At 41.7% G+C, this 21,995-nt stretch overlaps 3 protein-coding genes across 4 annotated transcripts; 1 reads left to right on the top strand and 2 right to left on the bottom strand.

The window, feature by feature from the left end:
- Nucleotides 1-407: 407 nt before the first annotated feature.
- tpgs1 (tubulin polyglutamylase complex subunit 1) lies at nt 408-2,340 on the bottom strand. 2 transcript variants are annotated; one of them, XM_070842915.1, is made up of 5 exons: nt 2,124-2,332; nt 2,003-2,069; nt 1,149-1,213; nt 763-1,079; nt 408-702 (listed from the first exon to the last, which is right to left on the bottom strand). In XM_070842915.1, exons 1-5 carry the CDS (start codon nt 2,293-2,295, stop codon nt 541-543), a joined length of 783 nt encoding a protein of 260 aa, XP_070699016.1. In that variant the 5' UTR covers nt 2,296-2,332; the 3' UTR covers nt 408-540. The 2 variants fall into 2 exon arrangements, with proteins under 2 accessions (XP_070699016.1, XP_070699015.1); XM_070842914.1 differs by having other exon boundaries at nt 408-1,213; nt 2,003-2,340.
- A 766-nt stretch (nt 2,341-3,106) lies between these two features.
- On the bottom strand, nt 3,107-9,968 carry LOC139212061 (inositol-3-phosphate synthase 1-A-like). Its single transcript, XM_070842507.1, has 11 exons — nt 9,856-9,968; nt 9,437-9,561; nt 9,193-9,354; nt 8,364-8,493; nt 7,794-7,987; nt 7,543-7,692; nt 6,656-6,871; nt 5,741-5,905; nt 5,530-5,643; nt 4,426-4,643; nt 3,107-4,265 (listed from the first exon to the last, which is right to left on the bottom strand). Exons 2-11 carry the CDS (start codon nt 9,548-9,550, stop codon nt 4,070-4,072), a joined length of 1,659 nt encoding a protein of 552 aa, XP_070698608.1. The 5' UTR covers nt 9,551-9,561; nt 9,856-9,968; the 3' UTR covers nt 3,107-4,069.
- A 3,645-nt stretch (nt 9,969-13,613) lies between these two features.
- Nucleotides 13,614-20,561, top strand: LOC139212281 (programmed cell death protein 10). Its single transcript, XM_070842792.1, has 8 exons — nt 13,614-13,727; nt 15,133-15,353; nt 15,974-16,027; nt 17,688-17,805; nt 17,992-18,118; nt 19,172-19,250; nt 19,351-19,433; nt 19,690-20,561. Exons 2-8 carry the CDS (start codon nt 15,264-15,266, stop codon nt 19,769-19,771), a joined length of 633 nt encoding a protein of 210 aa, XP_070698893.1. The 5' UTR covers nt 13,614-13,727; nt 15,133-15,263; the 3' UTR covers nt 19,772-20,561.
- Nucleotides 20,562-21,995: the final 1,434 nt, after the last annotated feature.

Raw genomic sequence — 21,995 nt, 5'->3', positions numbered from 1 at the left:
CATTTGTCAGAGGAAATGTGATGTGAGCACTCTCTGTAAGTAAAGGAGAGAAATAAGTGAACAATTTGCACAAATCTCCTTGTGTATGTCATGTTTATTCCCCCAAATGTTTTCTGCTACAATGCTGTCATCACGATTGGCTCCTGTCAAACTCATATAACAGCATCACAAAGTACAGCCTCGAAAATGAATTTAATCAACATCCATACCAACCATACATGAAAATGATAAGTTAAAAAAAGAGGATTTATTATAGGGTTGTTGCATTGGACTGCTTTAGATGTAGATCAGTGCAGAGCGTCACTTTCCAATCTGAAAACACCTCACAGTAGCTGCCTGCTTAGACACAGCAGATGTCAATTCCACTTCAATAAGTTTAGTTTTTAAGTTTAGTTAAGTATTCTGCTTTGTTATTTCTTTTTGTTTAAGTGTTCAGTAGCTATTTGCAATTCAGGAAGCGGTAGGTTAAAGGTTAGTGGAGACACATAGAAGCTTATTATTTCCTCTAGGATGTGGTGTGGATTGCTGCACATTTATAAGTTATGACACAACTTTAACCCGAGTGATAAAGAGCTCTGCCGCCGCGTTCTCAAACTCCTTTGCGTCCATATCGCCGCCTGGGCCTTGTGTCTGTGCTGCAGCTATGGCCTGAGCCAGCCTGTACGGAGAGATCTTGGCACTGGCCTCCAAGTAGCGAATAGCCTTCACGTTAGCCTCCAGGCAGGAAGTGGCTTTAGTGTTAGCGTTAGTACAGCAGTCTGCATCAGAGCCTTGGGAAGTCTCCAGGGCTTCCTTCAAGGTGCCCAGCACACCCAGGGACAGTGCCCGCGAGGCAGGCCCTTCGTCCGGGCAGCACACTTCAGCATAAAGCCTCTGAGCCTGCCGGATGTAGTCTGAGAACACCGCACATGTGAGCACGCCGTGACGGAAGACGTCATAAGGGACGGCCTCATGGTCTTGGCAATGGAGGCGTCGAAGGAGCGGGGCGGAGGTGGAGGCAGGGACTCCTCCCTCACTGCACAGGCACTGTAGAGCCTGTGTGTATAGGCCTCCTCTCACTCCTCCTCCTCCCCCTCCTCCTCCTCCTCCTCCTCCTGTTGGGCTGTCATTGTTAGAGCCATCAGGTCCTTCAGGAACCTCACCTGGACGTCTCCGGGGCCCGGTGAGGTTCAGAAGGTCGTAGGCCACACGGACATTGTTGCTGAAGGCGGATCTGGGTTTTGAAGGGAAACGGGATAAAAGAAAGCAAGTCATTGGTTTGCCTTGTGGCAGAAAAGGCTTGTGTTTCACCACATTTCATCTCACATCTTTAATATCAACATCACTGTTAGAGAAATAGTGGGTTTTACTTCCAAAACTATCGTAATCAAGGGTTGGATGACTGGATAGTCTTTTAACTGGTGCAAAATCATGATACATTTTTAGTCCAACCATCATTGTTTTTGGATAGAGGTATAATGTATATTTCATTACCATTAAGTGAGGTCTTAGATATGTGGTATCTGGGGAACATTCAAGAGAAATATGCTAAAAATGTTAATGAATTCATTTTGGTCCAGATGCTCTGCAGTTCTTCTGCACAAAATCACAGGTCAAACAGTCCACTGGAGTAGTTAAACAAGTGTCTTATTAAGAGAGGAAGAGGATAAACACCAGGCACAAGTTGTTCCTTATAACTGTTCTATACAATATTAGTGATGTATTAACCATTTACAAAGCCATTACTTACAACTTAAAAACCTTTTAGAAGGGTGCCTTATGATTTAGCACAGGGCTGCAGACTGTGTTGGCCAATTCACTCTAAAACACGACTAGTCATAATCACATATGGATCAAATACAGCAATATTACTGTAGCTACACCTCACACACACTGCGTGCATTAATAGGTCAGTCTACCAGACATCCAGCCAAGTACAGTTAAGACTAGCTGAATGATTTAAGTGAGCACAGTGAGGGAATCATTGCTTCTACTAGAATAACACTCAGACATTTGCGCAGACCTCTGGGAGTGGTGCGCCAGCCGCAGGTGCCACAGCGCCCGGTTCAGATGCTGCTGCTCCTGCGCGCCTGCGCTCAGCGGCCCGTTGATGGACTGATCCCCGTCGCCGCATCCAGCTGTGCCGGTCTCTGCCACGGAGGCCAGGTTGCAGAAGTGATCGGCCAGGAAACCGATGGGATCGTCGGATCTGGCCTCGACCATCTTCAGGATGGCCCCGCGGAGCAGCTCCCCCACCCCGGCCTGCGACAGAAACTCCCTGTCGCTGTCCGATTTGGTGGCTTTGCCCTCGGGCATCCCTGGAGGAGTGGCACCGGACCGGCGCTTCTCCTTGTCCGCCATTGCAGACCGTGCTGCAGCTATGACAGCGGAAGTGATTTAAGATCGGCCTGGAGACAGGAAACGGACTAGTTAATGTGATGATTTATATTGGTGATCGATGTCGCAAAATTAGCCAGTGATTTTAAAACGACTGAAAAAAAAACCTAAACTAAAAACTCGTCTACAAACCGGATCACGTCTGTCTGTCTGGTTGCTAGGGACGCTGTCTGTGTAGGTAGGGAGTCTGATCCCAGCCCCCAAAATCCAAAAATACTACCTATCATTATTTATTTATTTAGTTTTTAAAGATAAAGTAACCCCTCTTGATATTTTGAAGGCCATCCTTGTACTTTTTTATAATACCTTGTGTGTATTAGAGCTAAACATTTTTTTATTCTAGTGTGGATATGATATATGATATTCAACAGACATACAAACCAATAGTAATAGTAAGTTAATTTTCTCCAATATCTTTGAGGATGAGTATATTAGAAGCCAATTCGTTAAATTTCAAATATTGTCTAAACACGATAACATCAAAATTTGGCTTTTTATTATTTAAATCAGCAACTGTCAGAGATAGAATATAGATTAAGCTATATTGATCATTACAAATGATGAGCATTTTTCATAATCTGTGCTAAAATGTTTTAGTCCAAACCAGTTGAGGTTTAATACGCAGCCACTGTGTCCACACAGTATGCCATCATACATCATTTCACTAGTATCTGTTACTGATTAAATGACATTGGTTTTATGTGTCGTTGATTCTCATGACCATGTTTTTATTTTATTTTATATGGAGCATCATATACTTGCTTTTCAAACAATGGCTGTCATCCATGTCACACAAATAATGCGAATGCAAATGTGACTGTGGGTGATGGCTCAACATGAGGAAATGTGAATTCAAAACAACCGACTAACTGAAGCCTCAGATATATGAAGTTCAAACATTTTAAAGTTTACTGTATATAAATAGCCCATGTTGCACTTTAGCAAAATAGTAAAAACTACATCCGTATTTTCTGTCATTTAGCTTCACACAAAAAAAACAAAAGACATATGAATGTTTACAAAAAGGCAATGATAGACAATAACAAAAAATACAGTGAGTAAAGAAGATGCCCCTCATTCATCAAGCTCATGTACAGTGCATTGAAACAACAAATACAGCATTTTTTCAATTCCATTTCACAGCTGCAAGATCAATATCACATTTGTTTTCAAGAACTACACTGTACAACTTTATTTCACATTTGCATTGCACTTGGAAAACGACTTAAATAAAGATACAAGCACCATAAAAGAACAACAGTATTTACTTTTTTAAAATCTGCAATACATACTTAATTTTGCATGAAAAAAACTGAAATATGTTTTTCAGAAAATAGCCAGCCTGCTTTAAACAATGTTGTGCTGTGTGGAGACTCAGGTTACTGTAGTCTGGGAGCTTATTGTTGGCCTCTATTGATTCACAGTAGCTATAGCAGACTTAACTGCATGCATGAAAATGTTACAGCACCACACCATTCTTAACTTGGCCAAGACCTGCTGATATGATTTAAAATTAATCTTATATAAATGTCAAGTTGACGCTGCAAAGTAGCTCTTTCCAGTATTGCTTAAGTTTGTCTTTACAATGATAGCTTGATCAATGAGGGCCTTTGGTCTTTTTATATAAGATATCAAGTTTACAAACGTATTAAGTTACAGTTCTATCTTGGGCTGTATAGTGTTGTGTTTACAGTCATAATGCACGTGCTGCATCATCAACATGCACACTGATGCCGTTCATCAGAGGTTTGTGGTTCCCGTTGGTAGAGCAACTTTTTGTCAGAGCCGCCACATTGCCGTTGCTGTAGGTGGCATGTGGAGGCAGGAAGTCTCTCTGCAGCTTGTGCTCCAGCAGCATGTGGTTCTGAGGAGGGAGGCCGAGGCACGCTCTGAAAAAAGACACGGAGGGAGACTGTCGTCAATCTGTCACTTCACAAAACACAAGAATTTTATACCTGTATAGTTGTCTGAGTCCGTAAAGCCATAATTCTGCTGAATGCACAAGAAGACCAGTGTGGGGATGTGTGCTGATGCAAGTCTTGTCCATACCTCATTATGTTTTCTATGCAGGACCTCTGGCGGTGGAAGGCGTTGATGACCGGGGTCCCTGATGGGACCAGAGGGGCCTTGCAGAGGAAGGAAAGCAGGGCTAAGACACTGTGGAAGGACTGGAAGTCTTCCTCCCCCTGGGGTCGGATAGTCACGCGCTGGCAGAGCTCCGTCAGGATCACCAGGTCCAGGATAATTGGGCTGGCTAATAGAGAGTCCTGTTGCAAAGAAATGAAGGTGACATGAGTACAATGGTGTCAGCAGTGTATTTTTTAATATTACCACTAGGAGTCAGCAAATCTGAATTTTTCAAATTTTTCACATAAGGGGTTTCAAACCAAATACACTGATGCAGATAAAATGACACCACATTGTTTCAAGTGTTTAACTGTAACCACTTTAAGGATACTTATTATTACTTTTAACTTTAAATTTATTTGCTATAAAAGTACATCTGAAATCAGTGCACAAAATATTTTAACTTAAAAATGCTGAAAGCATTTGTGTGACTGGAGAATCTTTCAAAATTATTTTAATAATTTTGAAAGATTCAAAGCTTTTGTTTGTAGAGAAACAGGAGAAAAGTGGTGCTGCCAATCTGTTGCTTTCAGCCCATTCATGTCACTGCAGAAGTGTCTGCCACTGCGTCTTTACAAATCCAACACACAGTAGCTTCAGGTTTTACTAATAAATAACACTTCATTGTCTGCATATGCTATTTTTAAGCAAGTATAACATTTTGTAATTGCTTAATCCAAATCAATATAACTTGAGATACAGATTAAGTGTGTAAACATAAAAAAGAATAGCTGTTATGTGGTGTGAGGAGCAGCTATGCCAGTGAAACATGAAATAACTAAGTCAATGACCTGAAGATGTCTCTTTAAATAAGCCCCAAGACCTATTAAGGAGGATTAACAGTAAGCTGTGGCACTCCTGAGCCCCCTCCTCCACCACTGCAGTCAGATAAAGAGGAAAAGCTTTGAACGTTGTGTTTAGCCAGCAATTAGCAGTTTGGACTCTCACACTGGAAATTGCTCTAATGTGCTAGATTTGCCTCTTTCGGTTGCGTGTTTTACAGAGACAGATTAAGTGACCACTGACCTCGCAGGTGTTGTGCAGTGCAATAGTGTTGGTCCCTCCCATCATTATTTCCGAGGTGTACTCGTCCATGGCACGCTTGCTGTCTCCCACATAGGGGACGTACTTAATCACCACCTGAAAGAACGCGCAGACACAGTTAATGCGTCTGATTGGTCGTTTTCTGTAAACATCCACATGCAGCTCTTTTTGTTTCTGTGTCTGAGTCACTCACACAGTGGTCAGGTTTTTCTCCAGGCTGGTACAATATGGGGTTGGAGTGGACCATGTCGTCCACCACGTTGCTCTTGGAGATCTCTTTGGAGCGGAACTGCTGCGGAGCCGACAGGTTCTTCCCGTCGTTGTTGCCGAGGTGGTTGTAGCTGACAATGGAGGTCGGCTGTCAAGGGGGAGAGGATCTTACTAAAATGTCTTTGTTTGGAAAATACGATATATTAAATTATATCAAATTATAAAATATTAAAGACGTTTTTAAGCTGTGTAAATAACACTGACTTGACTTAAGTTATTTCCATTTGATGCACTAAAGTGTAAAATACAGTAGTTTTTATGGGAACTGTATCATTTCCTGACCCTAAAAATCACAATAGCCATGAAAATCTTTAATTTTGAATAGTGAGCGGACAAATAGTTGACAGTTTTTTCAGTCTGAGGTCAGATTTGACTCCGACGTGCTGATGGATGTGGATCATCATCACTATTAAAGGTCTCATATTGTGCAAACTGCACTTTTGAATGGCTGTTCAACATAAATATGTGTCCCCAATGTTTCTAGAAACACTCAAACTACAAGAAAAGACCATCCGCTCTCTTTGTCTCCTGCCCCATCTTTCAGTAAATGTGTGTAAAAACACACCGTTGAGATTTGGCTCCCCTTATGATGTCGTGAGGGAATCTATTAAATATGTGACTTCCTCCAGCCGTTCAGCAGGCCGACTGTCAGCACCCACTGAAAACTAAACTAAACTAAACTATCATCTATGTCTGGTATAAGAAAAATAATGTGGGGAGAATATGGGGCCTGTAACTCTGGTCTTTGACAGGAAATATTTTCTAATCATGAATTGTATATCTTAGCCATGCTAGTCATGGCTCAGTCCTCCTTCCATCCTTGCATCCATTTTCTCACCTTGATACCCGAGCTGACCAGAAAGTCCACCAGCACTGACTTGATTTTAGTCTGACCCGATTTGAAGTCATCTCCTCCAATAAACACCCCCTTCTGCACGGCCAGCTCTTCGGCTCCTGGTACAAAAGTGTTCTGTGGGGACCCGTTGATGTAGGCACAACCCTCCATTATACTGGCCACTGCAAACAGAGTGGAGGGAGAAACCTCTGCTCCAGCCTAATGGACGTAGGGGGAGCAAAAAAACAAAAAAGATGACGGTTACCGAGTGCATCATCACATAAGATCGGCGAAGAAAGCTCGACTTACAAAGCTACATTTCCCCAGAGACTGTCTTCACATCATCTCACACAACTCTCTCTCGCACAACTCTATTGTCGACTTCATGCCTATCTAAAATTGAGCTATTTGCTGAAGATCATAAGTCTGTGAAATAGACTATTATCATTGCTGACAGCAGTACAAGCATGCTGAAGACAGGAGATAAAATACAAACTCACCCATGAGGGGCAAATCATAATTTTCTTCCCCTGATCTGATATAAAAGGAAGAGCTGACTGTTTCAGACTCATTATGGCATTCCATCTACAAATCCACAGAAAAGTGTTAGGAGAGCTAATCTTTTCATCCTCTAAGCTTTATTAATCACTAAAAGTGATGGAGGATTACTGTTTGGTCCTCAGCATTAGGAGGAAATTAAAGTTGAGTGGGTGATTCATGACTACCGGCCACCAACACAATTTAGGTTGGTTTCAAGGACATTAAAGCACTTCGTACTGGATCTCTACTGACACCAACTTAAGGATTTGTGCCTTCAGATCTTAGACTTTAGAGGGTGTTGCACCAATTTTGACGTTTTTCAAACCAAACTTTATGTCTCCTGCTCTCACCTGGATAGCAGCTAGCAGATTCTTTGCAGTGTCATTGACCCCCGGTATGATATCGCAGAAGCGCTCAGTGTTGGCGGTCCACAGGACGATGACTTTGTCCACACCACTCGACTGGCGGAAGTCCTTTATGTCTGCTCTGATCTGCTCCACCTAAAAGACCATTTACTCTTTAAATCAGACACAGCAACACAATGTACAGTGGAATACGTGGAAGGGGAAGAGACTCAAGTCGTCAGTAGGCAGAGCTTTACCTGCTGTGCCATGGTCCCAGTGAGGACGTTGTCTGCCCGACTCTCCTGGTTTGCTGCAATGAATTCTGGGATGTAGATCGACGGCCTGGGTTTCATGCGGCTGAGGTACGGTCGCAGCTGCTCTTGTAATGACCAGTCAAACACCTGAGCTCTCTCCATTGCACTGCCAAGATCCAATGAGGAGATATCCCAGCCTAAAGACACAAACACACTTCTAGTTTAAAACAATGTGCTGGATTCTCATTTTCTCATATCTCTCATTTTCCAGAGCTAAAAGGGCAGAGGCTGACCTATGTGGGGCATCACTTTCATTGCATAATAGGCTGTAGCAGCTCTATTAATAGGCTGCCTGTTGAAGGTCTTTCTGTCTGAAGTAAAATTGCACTAGAGGACAACGTAACAGCACACATCTCTCACCATCTTCACCTCATGAAGGGGCTCCCTGAAGCTGCCCTGGGGTCAGATTTCCCTGCCGTTACCTAACTTGTCCTCTCACATACACACACATACACCTCTCAGTTTCTGTGTCAGAGGTTAGACCTTGAGCACACTATCTGCAATTGTCCGTACCGTCGAAGACGATATCATTAGGGTGAACCATGGGTAGGAGGTCACGAAAGGGCACGTTGACCTCGCCCTCGAGCCCTGATCCCAGACAAACGGTAGACGCCTGCAGGAGGGAGCCGAAGTAGTTTGCTTTCTAAAGAATGTGGGAGAGAGAGGAGAGAAGGGGGAGAAACACACCGTGAGCTTATTCCCTATAAGGACTGTAATTTCCCCCCCAGTTTTAAGGTTTATTACAGGTGTATTAAATCACATGAAACAGAGAAAAATGGCTGAAAAGGAAATCTGCTTTTAGCTCTTAGTGGTAAAAATGTATGTCCATATAAGGGGATACACCCTAGACCAGAGTAAGTTAAGCTCTTAACACTCTACTGAACATGTCAGCATAACCAGCTTATAATGAGTCTCTACCACTGTATCGGGGGAATACAGTTGGCTATATTTATAAAATAGGACAAGAAGGTTCTCTATTAGCTCCCTCGTGGCAGCCTCAGCATTTCACATCCTATTATAGTCTGGTTACAACTAGTTCATTCACCATCTAGACATCTTGGAACTTTTTTGAATGAGGAATCATTGTGGCGATTTTTCCTTTTTTTGGTCCCTCCAGGCAGCCACTTTAGTGCCTGTGTAAGTACAGTATGGAGATCAACTTGCAGAAAGTAGTTTGAGATAGTTAATCTACACAAAGTTAGACTTGTTATCATCCCAGCTGATTGGTTTTTATGTGAAATAATCATCTCAAATAGCAAGTTTCGAGTCTATGTAAGTTGTTTTCCCACACTATACTATATGCACTATATGTTTACAGGCATGTCGCTGTCACTCCACTCACCTTCACCCCAGTCTTGGTTCTCCAGGTGAGACCCAGCTTGTTGGCCAGTACAGCTCCTGTGACTGTGGTCCCGTTATTGCCTCCCCAACCCACCAGCATCACACCGAGCCGAGGCACACATCTCTCTGTGCGAAATGTCATCTCTGTGGTGCGGGGGGTCACCTGTTTCCCACATTGGGGCAGAATTAGAGGTTGTTCTGTTCACACACACACACACAGAAAAATGTAGGACAGGTCCACTTACTGTGACTTTGTCCCCCTCTCTGTGCACTGATGAGGTCTGGTAGGAATACTGAGCCACAATGTGTGTGTCAGTGTACTTCACGTTAGGGCTGTTCACATACATGTTCACAGACATGGCTGCAGAGTCTGCAAACAGACAGGAAAGAAACAAGTACAACTTGACCAACTTCTTTCACGCTGTGTGCGAATGGCACTATGGGTAACGTTTCCTCAACAAGCTACAACCAGCTCAACCTGGCGGTGTGCCAGGTTAAAAAAGAAGAGGGAAGTTATCATTAGTGTTTAATGCCTCCCTTACTGACAAAATAATTCTTGCCACTTCCTGTCAGGCCATACTGAGATACTTCTGTCTATTAAGAACGAAGAAACAGATATTATGTTAATGAATGAATGATGAGCTAAACCCGGAAACTCCCTCACCTTTTTCCACTTTCAGAGCAAAGGCGTGGCAGCGTAACTTCGCTTAAATGAAGCCGGTGCGTCTCGCTGACGGTTCCTCTCCTGTGTGGTCGGACCGGTGAGTTTCCAGTCCTCTTCGCCTAAAACGTGCCGGTTAGTTCCTGTGTCCTGTCCCTCGGTTGATTATCCTCCCTCGCTCGACGTGTACACAGCACGTGCCAATCAGAGCGCTCCGTTCCTCTTACGCAACGCGCGAGGAGGATGGAGCGATCTGAGGAGCGCGTGTCAACAGCAGCGAAAGACGGGGTTGGTGTCCAGTCAGGCTGTTCCTGGGTGGGACGGGGTTGTACTCTGCTGTCATCTGGTCGGAACTACAAAGTTTGATAGAGAGTCACCTGGAGAGGACAGCTCAATAAAATAAAGAATCAGGCATTTGTGTAGTAATCCATATTTGTAGTTTAATTAGTGTGGCTGATGCGATGTCCTGTGTTTGTGCTTTAATAATGATGATGATGATGATGATGATAATAATAATAATAATTATTATTATTATCATAATAATACATATTTTGTGACAAAAATGCGACTTGAAAGGTAAGAAACATAGAAAATGACAAGAAAAACATGACATGAAGAAAAATAAATAAAATACCATACAATAAGATACTATGGCCACCTTACTCTCATGTCTATTGTTAGGTTATATTAATGATCTTACTGACGATGCCTCAGTGATGGGCCACATTAGGCAAGGCAAACTCTGCGATCAAAGTTAGTGTTTGTGTGCACATGTTCATGATTATACACTCTAATTTACTTTACTTCTAATTTTAACTAATTTACCTATTCTAAGCTTCTTCTGTAACTGTAAACTCATGTAAGTTCCCACAGACTGACTCAAACTTCACCATCTTGAGATGAAGAATCATCCTGTAAATGTCACATAATTACTGCTGCCGATGCTCTTGTAATTCAGCACATTCAATCAGGATTTAAACGGTGACAAAGGTTAGGGTGCTGACTTTCAGCTATAAGAGCAGCTGGAAGCTTCTTCATACACAATGATGAAGATCAGACTAAATGCAAAAACCTCCAAAACAGACAAAAAGTAAAGACGGCTCCAGCACAGGGCTGGAGGAGATCTGCTGATATCTAAGGGCTCGACAGCTTTTGATATCCCAAGAAGAAGACATACCTCTTCAGCCTTGATACAGAAACCAACTTTCACCAAACACCCGAAAGCACAGCCATTCATTAGCATTATGTAAATGTAACATTACAATATGGATGATATAACATGACTTTGTGTGTAGCTTTGCTCTCCATTACTGTGGCAGTGCTATTATTGTTTACAGGAACATATTGCACGTTAATAATATAATACTCCTTTAACATTTCAGGTGGATATTTAAAGCCCTGGTAGGGACAGTAGGTACACACTTTACTGTGCATTTCCTATTTATCCAGTGATATGTGATATCAGGACACCAAGTACACATTGTTTGGAAAGCAGCAGACGTTTGTGAATAAGCACGTGACTGATAACTGGTCCATGACCTACATCTATAGCAGACAAGCTGGAGAACATACACATATGAATACAGTATACAGTATGTACAAAAACAAGGTGATTGGGCATGAGTGGGCAGGTGGTGGGATCAGGTGACTGGGAAGGTGGAAAAACTTGATGGGGACGACTAGTGGACAGGTGAGGTCTGGCATGGTCTCTGAAATGACGACATCCTGTTTGTCAAACTGAAAACCTTAGGCGCAAAATACAGGCTGATGTGAAGGTAAAGTGGAAGTAACAGAGGATGAAGAGGAACCGAGGTGGATGGAGCAGCCGTCACCATGGCAACACATTCTGTACAGTACAAAATGTACAACATCATCAGCCATCCGAAGAACATCACAATCGACTCCGCTTTAAAAACAATGTCTTACATCAATACAACAGCTTTGTGGTACCATTTTTATTACAGTGTAGGTGGAGCAGGGTAATGACCTTGGACACTTAAATGGTGATATGAACATCATGCTAGATTAAATTAATTCCTTATTTATGTTTCTACTCTTTGGCAGTGCTCTAGGTGAGGCCATCGGTCCCCTGGAGTTTACTACATGAAAAAGAAGATTTAATCTCTAGCCTGCTGTCAGACATAGCGCCTGAGGGCTTCATCCACCTGGAGCCTGCACTCCTTTGAGCCGTCACAGTGACACAAACCAGACAACTGAACTGACAGCCTAAAAGATGACCTCCACATTCTTCTATTAAAAGATAGAAAATCAGACCCCTGATCCCTTGACGTGTGGAGAGTGCAATAGGGAGACATATAAAGGGCCATTAGGTAATTTTGTGCAAAGAGATAATGTTACTCACCTGTCATTTTTATGTTAAAGTTAAGTTATGTAAAGTAAAGAGGACTGAATCAATGTGAATTCTGGTGAAAATGTATGTTATATTGGGGTAAAGACCCCTTTTCCCTCTGCTTAGTATGACTTCAGTATTTCTGCTAACAGAGGCAAAAGAAGTTACATTTGATCAGGTAAATCAGGTAGCTATCACCTACAACCAACACTTTTATTCTCTATTAAGCTTTTGGGTTTTCTCACCTGTTTCTGTACATCACAAGTTACCTAAGACATTTTAAAATTCTTTAGCCAAACAGCCAAATACCCCAAACCTACAAAAGGTTTAGAAGATTGATTGGTGAATTTAAAGGAATACTTAACTATTTACAAATCTTGGCTGGTATAAACCCATGTCTTTCAAGCTCTGGCTCCAAGTATGTAACGCAGGCTTTCTGTTAAAAGTGCGTAGTCTCCAAACCCATGTTGAGATGACCCTGATGACATCACCAGGGTGCTTTCTCAGTGCTTCCTCCTTAGTCACAAAAGACATCATACAGCTGTTTTCAGGGTAGTGCTTCCCTACTGACAGGGTGCCCCTGTAACACTTGGCCTTATCTAGAGCTGCAGCTAACAGTTATCTTTATGCCACTTCATGACGTCAACCATTAGTTTGTGGGCTGCCGTTTTGAAGCCTCAAGTTTGGCTTTATGGGTGTCGCCATCTTGGTTTTTAAGAGCCAGAGGTGGCGCTCTTTCCAGGAAGACTGCCTCTGATTGCTTAGTCACAAGGCATACACTGCTTAATTGTCTATTTTACTCTATATGGGACCATAATTTACAAAACGAACATCATGCTGTGTTTAAGAAGACTTGAAACTAACAACTGAGACCATAAACTCATTAGGAAAGTGTTTACTGAGGTAACAAATCAAGTGAGAGGTAGGGTAATTTTCCTCATAAACTTCCATATAAAACTTCTTTTTGGAGCCAGTGGACCCAGTTTGTGCTTGTCAGGTCAACAGCCTAAAACACAAACATTTTCAGGATATAATCATATAAAATATAAATGTTGTCATTTGAGAACATTTGAGAAGCTGGAAACAAAATTCTCATCATTTTTGCTTGAAAAAATTAATAATCTTGTCAGCTTTAGTGTAATCAGTTATTGAAATTAGTTTAGCTTAATCCTTTGTCTTTTAACCTTGTGGTTTGAGTCATATCACCATAATTTTCTGAAATTAATCGGTTTTTTGTATAATTTTATACTATTCAGACAATGAATAAATTATATAGATCAGCCAGACAAGCCTTCCTCTTCCTCATCTTCTTCTTCTTCTGATAGCATTGTCACTATTTTAACTGACGTCACAATCGCTGTATCTATCCGCTCTCTGATTGGAGGACGTGTGTTTACGTAGCAACGGTCCGGAAGATGTCGCTCAGACCAGTCCTAAAAAACTTCCGCCTTAAGTTGTAAAGAAAACACAGCAGCTAAAAGGCAATCGACGGCGTAACCAACCCATTTAAGAAGTCACATCACAGGTAGATACAAGTACACGTTTGACACTCGTATACCGACTCACATATGTGTCCTTAAGCAGTTTGTTGGCGTGTTTTAGCTCATCAGCAAATACAAATCTCCAGTTTACAGTAGCTAGCACGTAAGCTACGCTGGTAACTGCTAGCACTTCGCTACCATCGATCGATAGGCCTCAATTGGGTGTCTTTACGGCTAAATCTCGATAAATTTGCAACCATACCCACTCAATTATTGGTCTGTCAGTGGATTTTGATGCGTATTAGGTTAGATAAAGCAGCTAACCTCAGTTAACTGTACATTAGCTACTTTGTTAGCCATATTCAGTTAGCCGACTAGCTGTTACCTGAAACTGACTGCATCCAGTTTGCTAGTCAGTTTAGCCTGCCCGTTCGCCAGCCATCGCGTCAGACATTGTGCTGGAAACAGAAATCTTACTGTGCATCATACATTTTGGACAGGTTGTGGACGTGACATGCAGGTTGTGGATAGCACAAGTAATCGATGAAGCTAGCCGATTACCACAATCCACAATTGTCACCATTTAGTTAACGTTAGCTATCTAAAAACTGAGCTGCACTGCCAGACATTACTTTGTCAGTGATGTTGTATTGTTCTTTAAATCAGTCTCGAGTAAATGACTGTCCCTCCTTCCTTTAATATTAACATTATTACACATTTAAGTTGGTGTTTGCTCACACAGGCCTTGCTGTCACCACCCAGGTAAGATTTAACTGTGCCACTCCCCTCATCAGAGTTAAACAAACAAATAAGACAGCTCTTCCTGCTCGTTAGTGAGCTACTATATATTAGCTTAGTTGCAGTATTGATTGATATATATTGGCATCACAGAATATGTTGGCTGATTAGAAGTTTTAAAGATATACAAAAGATGTGTTTGAGGTGAAATAGCTTCAGTGCCATGGTTGGATCATCATTTTATATCAGTAATATCAGTTTATTTTTCAAATAATAATATTTGATAAGTCAAATGCCCAAAGTCAGGCTATCTGCCGATGTCAAGTACCAGTCTGATTATCAGCGCTTTCCCCAATTCAAAATCTTAATAGCTCAATACACGGAGCTGACTAGAATTATTTTATGTATTATGTGTGACTCCGTGATTATAGCAGATGGCTGAAACACAGAATTTTATAATGATACTGCAGAAGAAATTATGTGATGTGGATCAGTGATGTCGTAGCCAGTACAAGTCGGGATCAGTGCCAGTACTGATACAATGGATCAGATAAATGCATCCTGAGTAATAACCAAATATATGAGAACCTTATTAGAATATACTGTACCACCTAAATATTCTGTCTTGCCATAGAGATAAAACTCTACAAAGAGCATATCCAAATCAAACTTCATCAATACCCTTCTCTTGTCTTTTCTTTTTTACTTAAGGCTCGTGTCATTCTGGAGCTTGTGTGATTTTCTGAGTGTGTGTGAGTGTGAGTGTGAGAGTGTATGTGTGGGTGTGTTTGAGCTGCAGTTTCCTCCTCACCTTTTTACCAAGAGCTGCTCCTCCCTGGAGGATGACAATGGAGGAGATGAAGAATGAAGCGGAGACAAACTCCATGGTATCCATGACGCTGTACGCCGTGATGTACCCAGTTTTCAATGAGGTAAAACATCTCCCGCTGAGAGCAGTCACCTCAAGTAAATTATTTGTCTTGGTGGTGTTGAGTGTTTGTCTGTGTTCTGTTAAACCCTGATCATACAGAATTAAGAAACACTACAGTTTTAATGTATCCTAATGTTTTTGCCTGATTACTGATAATGTGGCACAGTGTAAGCAGACAGAGTTATTATAGTAGGAGCAAATGTTATATAATATTTTTTAAATATTTATTATTTATGTTCTGGAACCTTGAGGCGCGGTGGAAACCGCAAACCACACAGATTACCTGGATTTCTTTTACCCAGGTAAATAAATTCCTGGTAATAAAAGTTCCTGGAAATGTTGATGGAAAAGGGGCTACTGTAAAATAATAGACTGTATAATGTGACAGTGGTGTGGTTGCCGAACAGGAAAATGTGAAACCAATTTCTGCATCGATTTCCAAGGAAAAGTGATATCATGTGTAGTTTCATTTGAATCAACTGCATTGGACCGTCTTACAAAAGATACATCTGGTTTTGTTGTACGTTTTGACAGAGCAGTGAGGTTCAGCTTTGAAACTCCTGCAAGTTCTGGTCTTTGGTTGTGATAATGTGTGTTTTCTCTCTCTTTTTTTGTCCTCAGCTGGAGAGGATCAACCTATCAGCAGCCCAGACGCTCAGAGCAGCATTCATAAAGGTAGGACATTGCATGGATAAGATGATCTGAAACATAAAAGTACAATTTTATCGCTCTATGACCCTCACATGACTCTGTCATAATATCTTTGGTTTAAATCTAGGCTGCATCCAAGTTCCCCATTTTGTTTTTTTCCCCCACAAACACACAATGCAGCTGCATTTACATTTTATCTGATGCAGCCAAAAGTTTAGTCCCTTCCCCGAAGACACTGCCAAGAACATGTATACACGCTGGCTGTGACTGTGGTCGAGGCTGTAACGCTCCAGGTTTAGGATGATATAACAACAAGGCCACACCACATGTTGCCTGATGCAAATCACAGTCCATGGTAATTAAAAGTAGTTCATGGCACCGCAACGACAAAAGTAAAACAACGCCAGCAAACAACAATGATTTCATTCTTCCTGTGGAGCGTTTAAGTAATCAGTGTTGCGTCTGATGTACAGATTAATTTTCCTGTCTGCGTCCATCGATGGTCGGAGATACGAGAATAAATCCGTCATCAAGTGTTTGGTCTGCTCAATGGCCCAAAACCCAGTGACATTCAGTATTACTACAGAGACAAAAGCAACACATTTTCCTGCAGTTCTGCACACTAATTTCTTGTGCAATGAGTGATTATTGGCTTGTTGCCTTATTTGACCTATTTTTTTTAATCAACATTGCCACATTCAGGAATCTCAACACTTGTTTTGTGTGAGCACAATGTTATTATACCCAGTAGAATTCATAGCTGGTGCTTAAAAGAATACAGCCCAAGTTGTGATAAACTGTAGATTTCCTCTCACCGATTGGAGCCTTGCTGTTGCCTCTTGTGCTGTTTTTCTCACAGCTCTTTTTTTTCCGTGCATTGTTGGACTCTGTCAAATCGCTATGAAAAATGCACGTATTGATAAAGTGTCGACATGACCGTTATCATGTTGCCATGTGCATTTCACTGCAGCTCAAGTGCTTAGTCACATTTTAAGTGAATAATAGTTCGAGTCATGTAAAATGTTGTAATTAGTTTCTTAGTTATCCTGCCTTAATTATTAGTTATGTAGACAAGACAGGGTTCAGTTTATATGGTGTTCTGTGTAAAATGAAAGGTGCTGGTATTCAGACTGGTGCTTCGATTTTACAAGTGATATCTGATCGTAGTTGTCGGATGAGATTTTATTCATGTCTTGATCCTCTTTGTTTAATCTACTCACTGCTGTGATTGCTCTGGAATAATAAAAGCACAGTGGCCATAGATTGCCTCTGTAGTGCTGCTGATGAGCAGTGGTGTTCATCGTGAGCACAGATGAAATATTAATGAGGGAGAAGCGGCTTCGTCGCTGTACAAACCAAAGGGAGATGTGGTCACCTTACAGCTGTTTTACGATGACATTTGTGGGTCTTTTGTTCACTTGTCTCACTGATTGGTGTCTCTGCTGCCCCTGCTGCTTCCTGGCTGATGTAATTCAAGCTTGCATTATTCAGGAGAGCTTTTGTGCATTCATCTGAAGTGCTCACAGCAGTCATCTGACATTCAATAAAGTTCTGGCTTTGTTCTCAGCACCTCTAAGCCTCGTCTTGCTTTTGTTGGAGAGGACAAACTGTGCCATACCGTGTTTTCCTCTCATGTACCCTCATGCTTAATTCCGCTCATCTAATTCAATTCCTCTTTTGTCAGGCGGAGAGGGAGAACCCTGGCCTGACTCAGGACATCATAATGAAGATCTTGGAGAAAAAGAACGTCCAAATCAACTTCACCGAATCCCTACTGCGCATGGCAGCTGATGATGTGGAAGGTGAGTATGTGAGAAAAGGAAGTACGGCGGATGTTATGCAGCAGTATGTTCACACTATGTCCAGTTTAATATTATACACCACCGCTTTGGTCGATTCAGACTTCACCGGTGTGTTTGTTGGTGTGTCTGCCCATTTATATAAATCACTGAGTCTCTGGAAATGCTCTTAACACCCATTGCCTGCAGAATTCATGATTGACCGGCCTGAGCAGGAGTTCCAGGACCTCAACGAGAAGGCCAGAGCTCTGAAACACATCCTCAGCAAAATCCCTGATGAGATCAATGACAGAGTACGCTTTCTACAGACTATCAAGTGAGTTCGAACAAACACACACACACACACACATCATGCTGTTTTACGGTGTTTTTCACACAAGCATGCAATGGGTTTAGAAAGTTACACATCACTAATGAATGCCAGACATATTACAATCAAATACTGGTCCGTCCGACAGGTTGCAGTGCTCTGGCTTTCAATAACATTAACCTCTCCGGTATTTCTCTGCAGTCTGTTCTAAACTGAAATGCATTCTGCTTAGTAATCTATAGCCTGGCTGTAAAATCAAAAATTTGCTGACTCAGCTAGTTAAAAGCAATGAGAATATGTGTTGTCCAGCGACAGGTCTGGTGCTCAAAATTGCTATACCTCCTCTGGCCCATGCACTATAAAACTTTTTTACTGCCCTTATGTGTTTCAGCAACGCGGACGTGCTCAGACTCTGCCATTGTTTAGTGGTTTTTGCCGCGCGGTGTCGTGTCATGTAGGCATCCGCTGCTTGTGCGGAGCTAAAAATCATCTAGCTTAGTGATCGTTTGTGAATGTAAATAATGTTAATGATTTAATAGCTTGCACATTGCACTGATAAGTCAAGAATCAGTGCTCTGTACATTTTTCACCGTAGAAACGTCTAGCTAGTGCTGCTACACAAAGGAAGCAGGTCGAGCTAACTGCAAGATATCTGAGGCTGTAGGTAACTCTTCTATTCATATAAATTTCACTTATTTCATCCTAAATCTGATGTGTCAGGTTAGTCGATCTCCTGATGAATACAGATGTGTGTTCCCAACTCCCAGACGTTTAAAGTGAGAACCAGTGCAGGCAGAGACCTTTGACTCGCTATCGCCAGCAATAGCAACAGGACGTTAAAAGACAAAACAGGAAATGGCAACGACAATACAACATACAGAATATATTGCATTAGAAATACAGCCATTATTTGTGAGGATAGTCCAAATTACATAGTGGTGTCCTTATTAAAGTGGTCAATTCATTGTCTCTGTACAAACATCACTCTCTCTGACTGTTACACCTCGTGGTTGAATTTGTGTTGTACAATCCTCACGTCCTGCTGTCGGTTCCCCACAGAGACATAGCCAGCGCCATAAAAGAGCTCCTGGACACAGTCAACAACGTCATTAAGAAATATCAGTACCAGAATCGCAGAGTGAGTAACGGAGACACCAGCACACGCCTGTGTACGTTTCTCACCTGTTCCTTGTTTTTCTTTTTTCACTGATGTTTCTGTGTTTATTCTGTCTGTGAAGGCCCTCGAGCACCAGAAAAAGGAGTTCGTGAAATACTCCAAAAGTTTCAGCGACACCCTCAAAACATACTTCAAAGACGGAAAGTGAGTGCTCCCTTTTTTATTTTTAAAGGAATAGTTTGACATTTTGCGAGTCTGGTTGTGTTGGCTGGTTGCCTGGCAACTCTCACATCCAGCAAGAAGCCTCTAGAAAGTCACTGCCAAGAAATAGTCCCTCACCAAAACCCCCGCACACACACAGACCGTCATTGAAAATTACCAGAGGTGAATCAACACCTCTGTGACACAGTGTCGATAAGTCTACAGGTTTTCTCAAATTGTAATTTTTCTGTGTTCCCAGAGCGATAAATGTCTTCATCAGCGCAAACCGGCTCATCCACCAAACCAACCTCATACTGCAGACCTTCAAAACCGTGGCCTAGCCCTCAGGGACCACAGGGTCCTCCCCCAGCCCCAGCTCCAGCCCCCATCCCCGCCCCTGTTCTGTGAGGAGCAACTGCTAGCGTGGTGGAAGCTTGAAGAGCGCCTGACCCATATATGTAAATTAGAAAGAGTTGATTTTAGGGTTGGGAGTCGATTCCATTGAAGTCGATATTCCAGATTCCAGTTCAAGAGACTGAAAAGTGCCATTTGTTTTTTCAATGAGGATTTTCCAGTCTTGAAATGGAACTGAATGGGCCCAAAGTCTTTGTTGATTGATTTTATTTGGACAGTTTTAATTTATAACCCCGGTCTTGTTGGGAGTAGGTGGGGCGAGGTGTTTATTAAAGACTAATTGCCATTTTTCTAATATATTCATGTTGATCATTTTACTTTTAGCTTTCCAATCATGGCTACACATCTCAGACCGCATTCAGTAGGGGTGTGTCTCAGTCGTCTATACTGGTTTTCTCTTCTCGGCTCCTATTTTGTCTCATTTTGCCATGGTCTGTATGCGCAGGATCTAGCTGCGAGGAGAGGAAGCAGAGCTGGACATTCGAGAGGCAGATTCAGATTTCGTTTCTCTTTATAATCAGAAGACAGAAAGCCAAATGACTTCCAGCACAGTGTGCGCCTTACCAAGTCCTGTAACATTCCCTCCTCTCAGTGTAATGAAGTGGAGCCAGTCCCTGCTGTTGGGGGATGTAGAGAGAGAATTGAAAGTTCTGTATTTAACTGATATCTGGTTGCAAATGTTCAATAAATAGTTTCCAAATGATGATGCTTTTTTAACTGTGTCCGAGTCCAATATGTGTGCTGTTTCTTTTTGATAAGGAAATGGGCTATTTCTTTTTTGTGAGAGAGTATTTTCGACTTTGTTCCTCCTATTTGTGTTAGCTGACAACATACAGGAGGTTATCACCACTTAAGCAGTGCATGCTCGCTTATAGCATTGTCAGGCTCAAAATGGAGAATTTTTAAAATTGTGCCGAAATTAGTGCAGTAAAAACTGCAGTCTTTTTTTTGTCACTGGGTTCTTTGCATTCATTACCCACAATCCAATGATTTGTTCAGAGATCCTGTTGTGTTATGTCATGTCAGTAGCAGCTGACCTCAAGCAGAAAAGAATAATTCCCCTCCAAATGATGCTGACTCAAATGACATCACTTGAAGCAATTTATCAGCTCTGTCTGAAGTGAGAAAATGTTTTATACAACTTTTTTCACATAGTGCTATAAACCTGTAAAGATTATATGAGCCAGAAAGTAAAGGGGAAAATTTAGTTGGACATCTAAAACACTGTCAGACAAGAAAATGACCAAAAAAAGCTAATTTGATCCTTGTCATCCATTTGGACCAACAGCAGAGAAGTTACATCTAATTGAAAGTAACCTAAAAAATAACCTTGTAAAACATCTCAGCATCTACGCTGCGCTTGAGCAGTCTTTGTCATGTTTTATTATGTAAATAATGTTATCATTAGGCCACAGCCTTTGATTTTGATGAGCACGCACATCCTTGCCGACAGATGCTTCCTAACTATATCAGGTCATTTCCTTGATACTGTTCTTGTCAGCTGAAATACTGTTGTTTAGTTCCACGGGGCACTGGGACAATAATGTTTCCAGCGTTGCCTGGAAACAACGTAGCAGCAAACCATGAAATTGTCAAGGGACAGAAAGAATAGGTCTGTCAAAGGAGGGGCTTTGTCCCTTTTTCCTGCTGCTTGGTAAACGGATTGCAAAAATGTTTTTCTTTTTTTTTGTGAAAAAAATGGTGACTTTGAATAGAAAAAGCAAATATTAGTTAAAGTGTGCGAGTAGTGTCAGAAAAATGTTCTTGCAGAGGAATGGCCTCTGTGACTGTGTTATATTATTAGATCTGTTGTCTGTATCCTATGGTGTAAAGTGTCCTTTGGTCTCTTGAAAGGTGCTATATAAATCTAAGCTGCTATTATTATTATCATTATATTATAGTTGCAACATCATCTATCTATCTATCTCTCTCTCACTCTCTCACTCTCACTCTCTCACTCTGCACCATATATTATTTTTTCAATGCAAACTCTATTTGTAAAGTGTAGCTATGCAAGTCAAATAAATGAAGAAAAAAACAAACATTTCCCTCTGAAATGTAGTTGGAGCAGATGTGATAAAGTGGCATTCCATCTCTGGCATCTAAATGTACTTAAATGAGAACGACAGAGATTCAGCAGGGGATGAGTAA

The sequence above is a fragment of the Pempheris klunzingeri genome, chromosome 13, assembly GCF_042242105.1.
Source record: "Pempheris klunzingeri isolate RE-2024b chromosome 13, fPemKlu1.hap1, whole genome shotgun sequence".
Classification (NCBI taxonomy): Eukaryota; Metazoa; Chordata; class Actinopteri; order Acropomatiformes; family Pempheridae; genus Pempheris; species Pempheris klunzingeri.
This window is presented reverse-complemented; position numbering and strand designations above follow the sequence as displayed.

What these genes read in the sequence shown, in the direction of transcription:
- LOC139212061 (XM_070842507.1), bottom strand. Translation starts at nt 9,550, where the DNA reads ATGTCTGTGAACATGTATGTGAACAGCCCTAACGTGAAGTACACTGAC. An exon ending in GAACCAAGACTGGGGTGAAG is followed by an intron (nt 8,494 to 9,192) that starts GTGAGTGGAGTG and finishes CACATTCTTTAG; the next exon opens with AAAGCAAACTACTTCGGCTC. An exon ending in CTGGGACCATGGCACAGCAG is followed by an intron (nt 7,693 to 7,793) that starts GTAAAGCTCTGC and finishes ATGGTCTTTTAG; the next exon opens with GTGGAGCAGATCAGAGCAGA.
- LOC139212281 (XM_070842792.1), top strand. Translation starts at nt 15,264, where the DNA reads ATGACAATGGAGGAGATGAAGAATGAAGCGGAGACAAACTCCATGGTA. An exon ending in TCAGAGCAGCATTCATAAAG is followed by an intron (nt 16,028 to 17,687) that starts GTAGGACATTGC and finishes CTCTTTTGTCAG; the next exon opens with GCGGAGAGGGAGAACCCTGG. An exon ending in ACATACTTCAAAGACGGAAA is followed by an intron (nt 19,434 to 19,689) that starts GTGAGTGCTCCC and finishes CTGTGTTCCCAG; the next exon opens with AGCGATAAATGTCTTCATCA.
- tpgs1 (XM_070842914.1), bottom strand. Translation starts at nt 2,340, where the DNA reads ATGGCGGACAAGGAGAAGCGCCGGTCCGGTGCCACTCCTCCAGGGATG. An exon ending in CTGGCGCACCACTCCCAGAG is followed by an intron (nt 1,214 to 2,002) that starts GTCTGCGCAAAT and finishes TTCAAAACCCAG; the next exon opens with ATCCGCCTTCAGCAACAATG.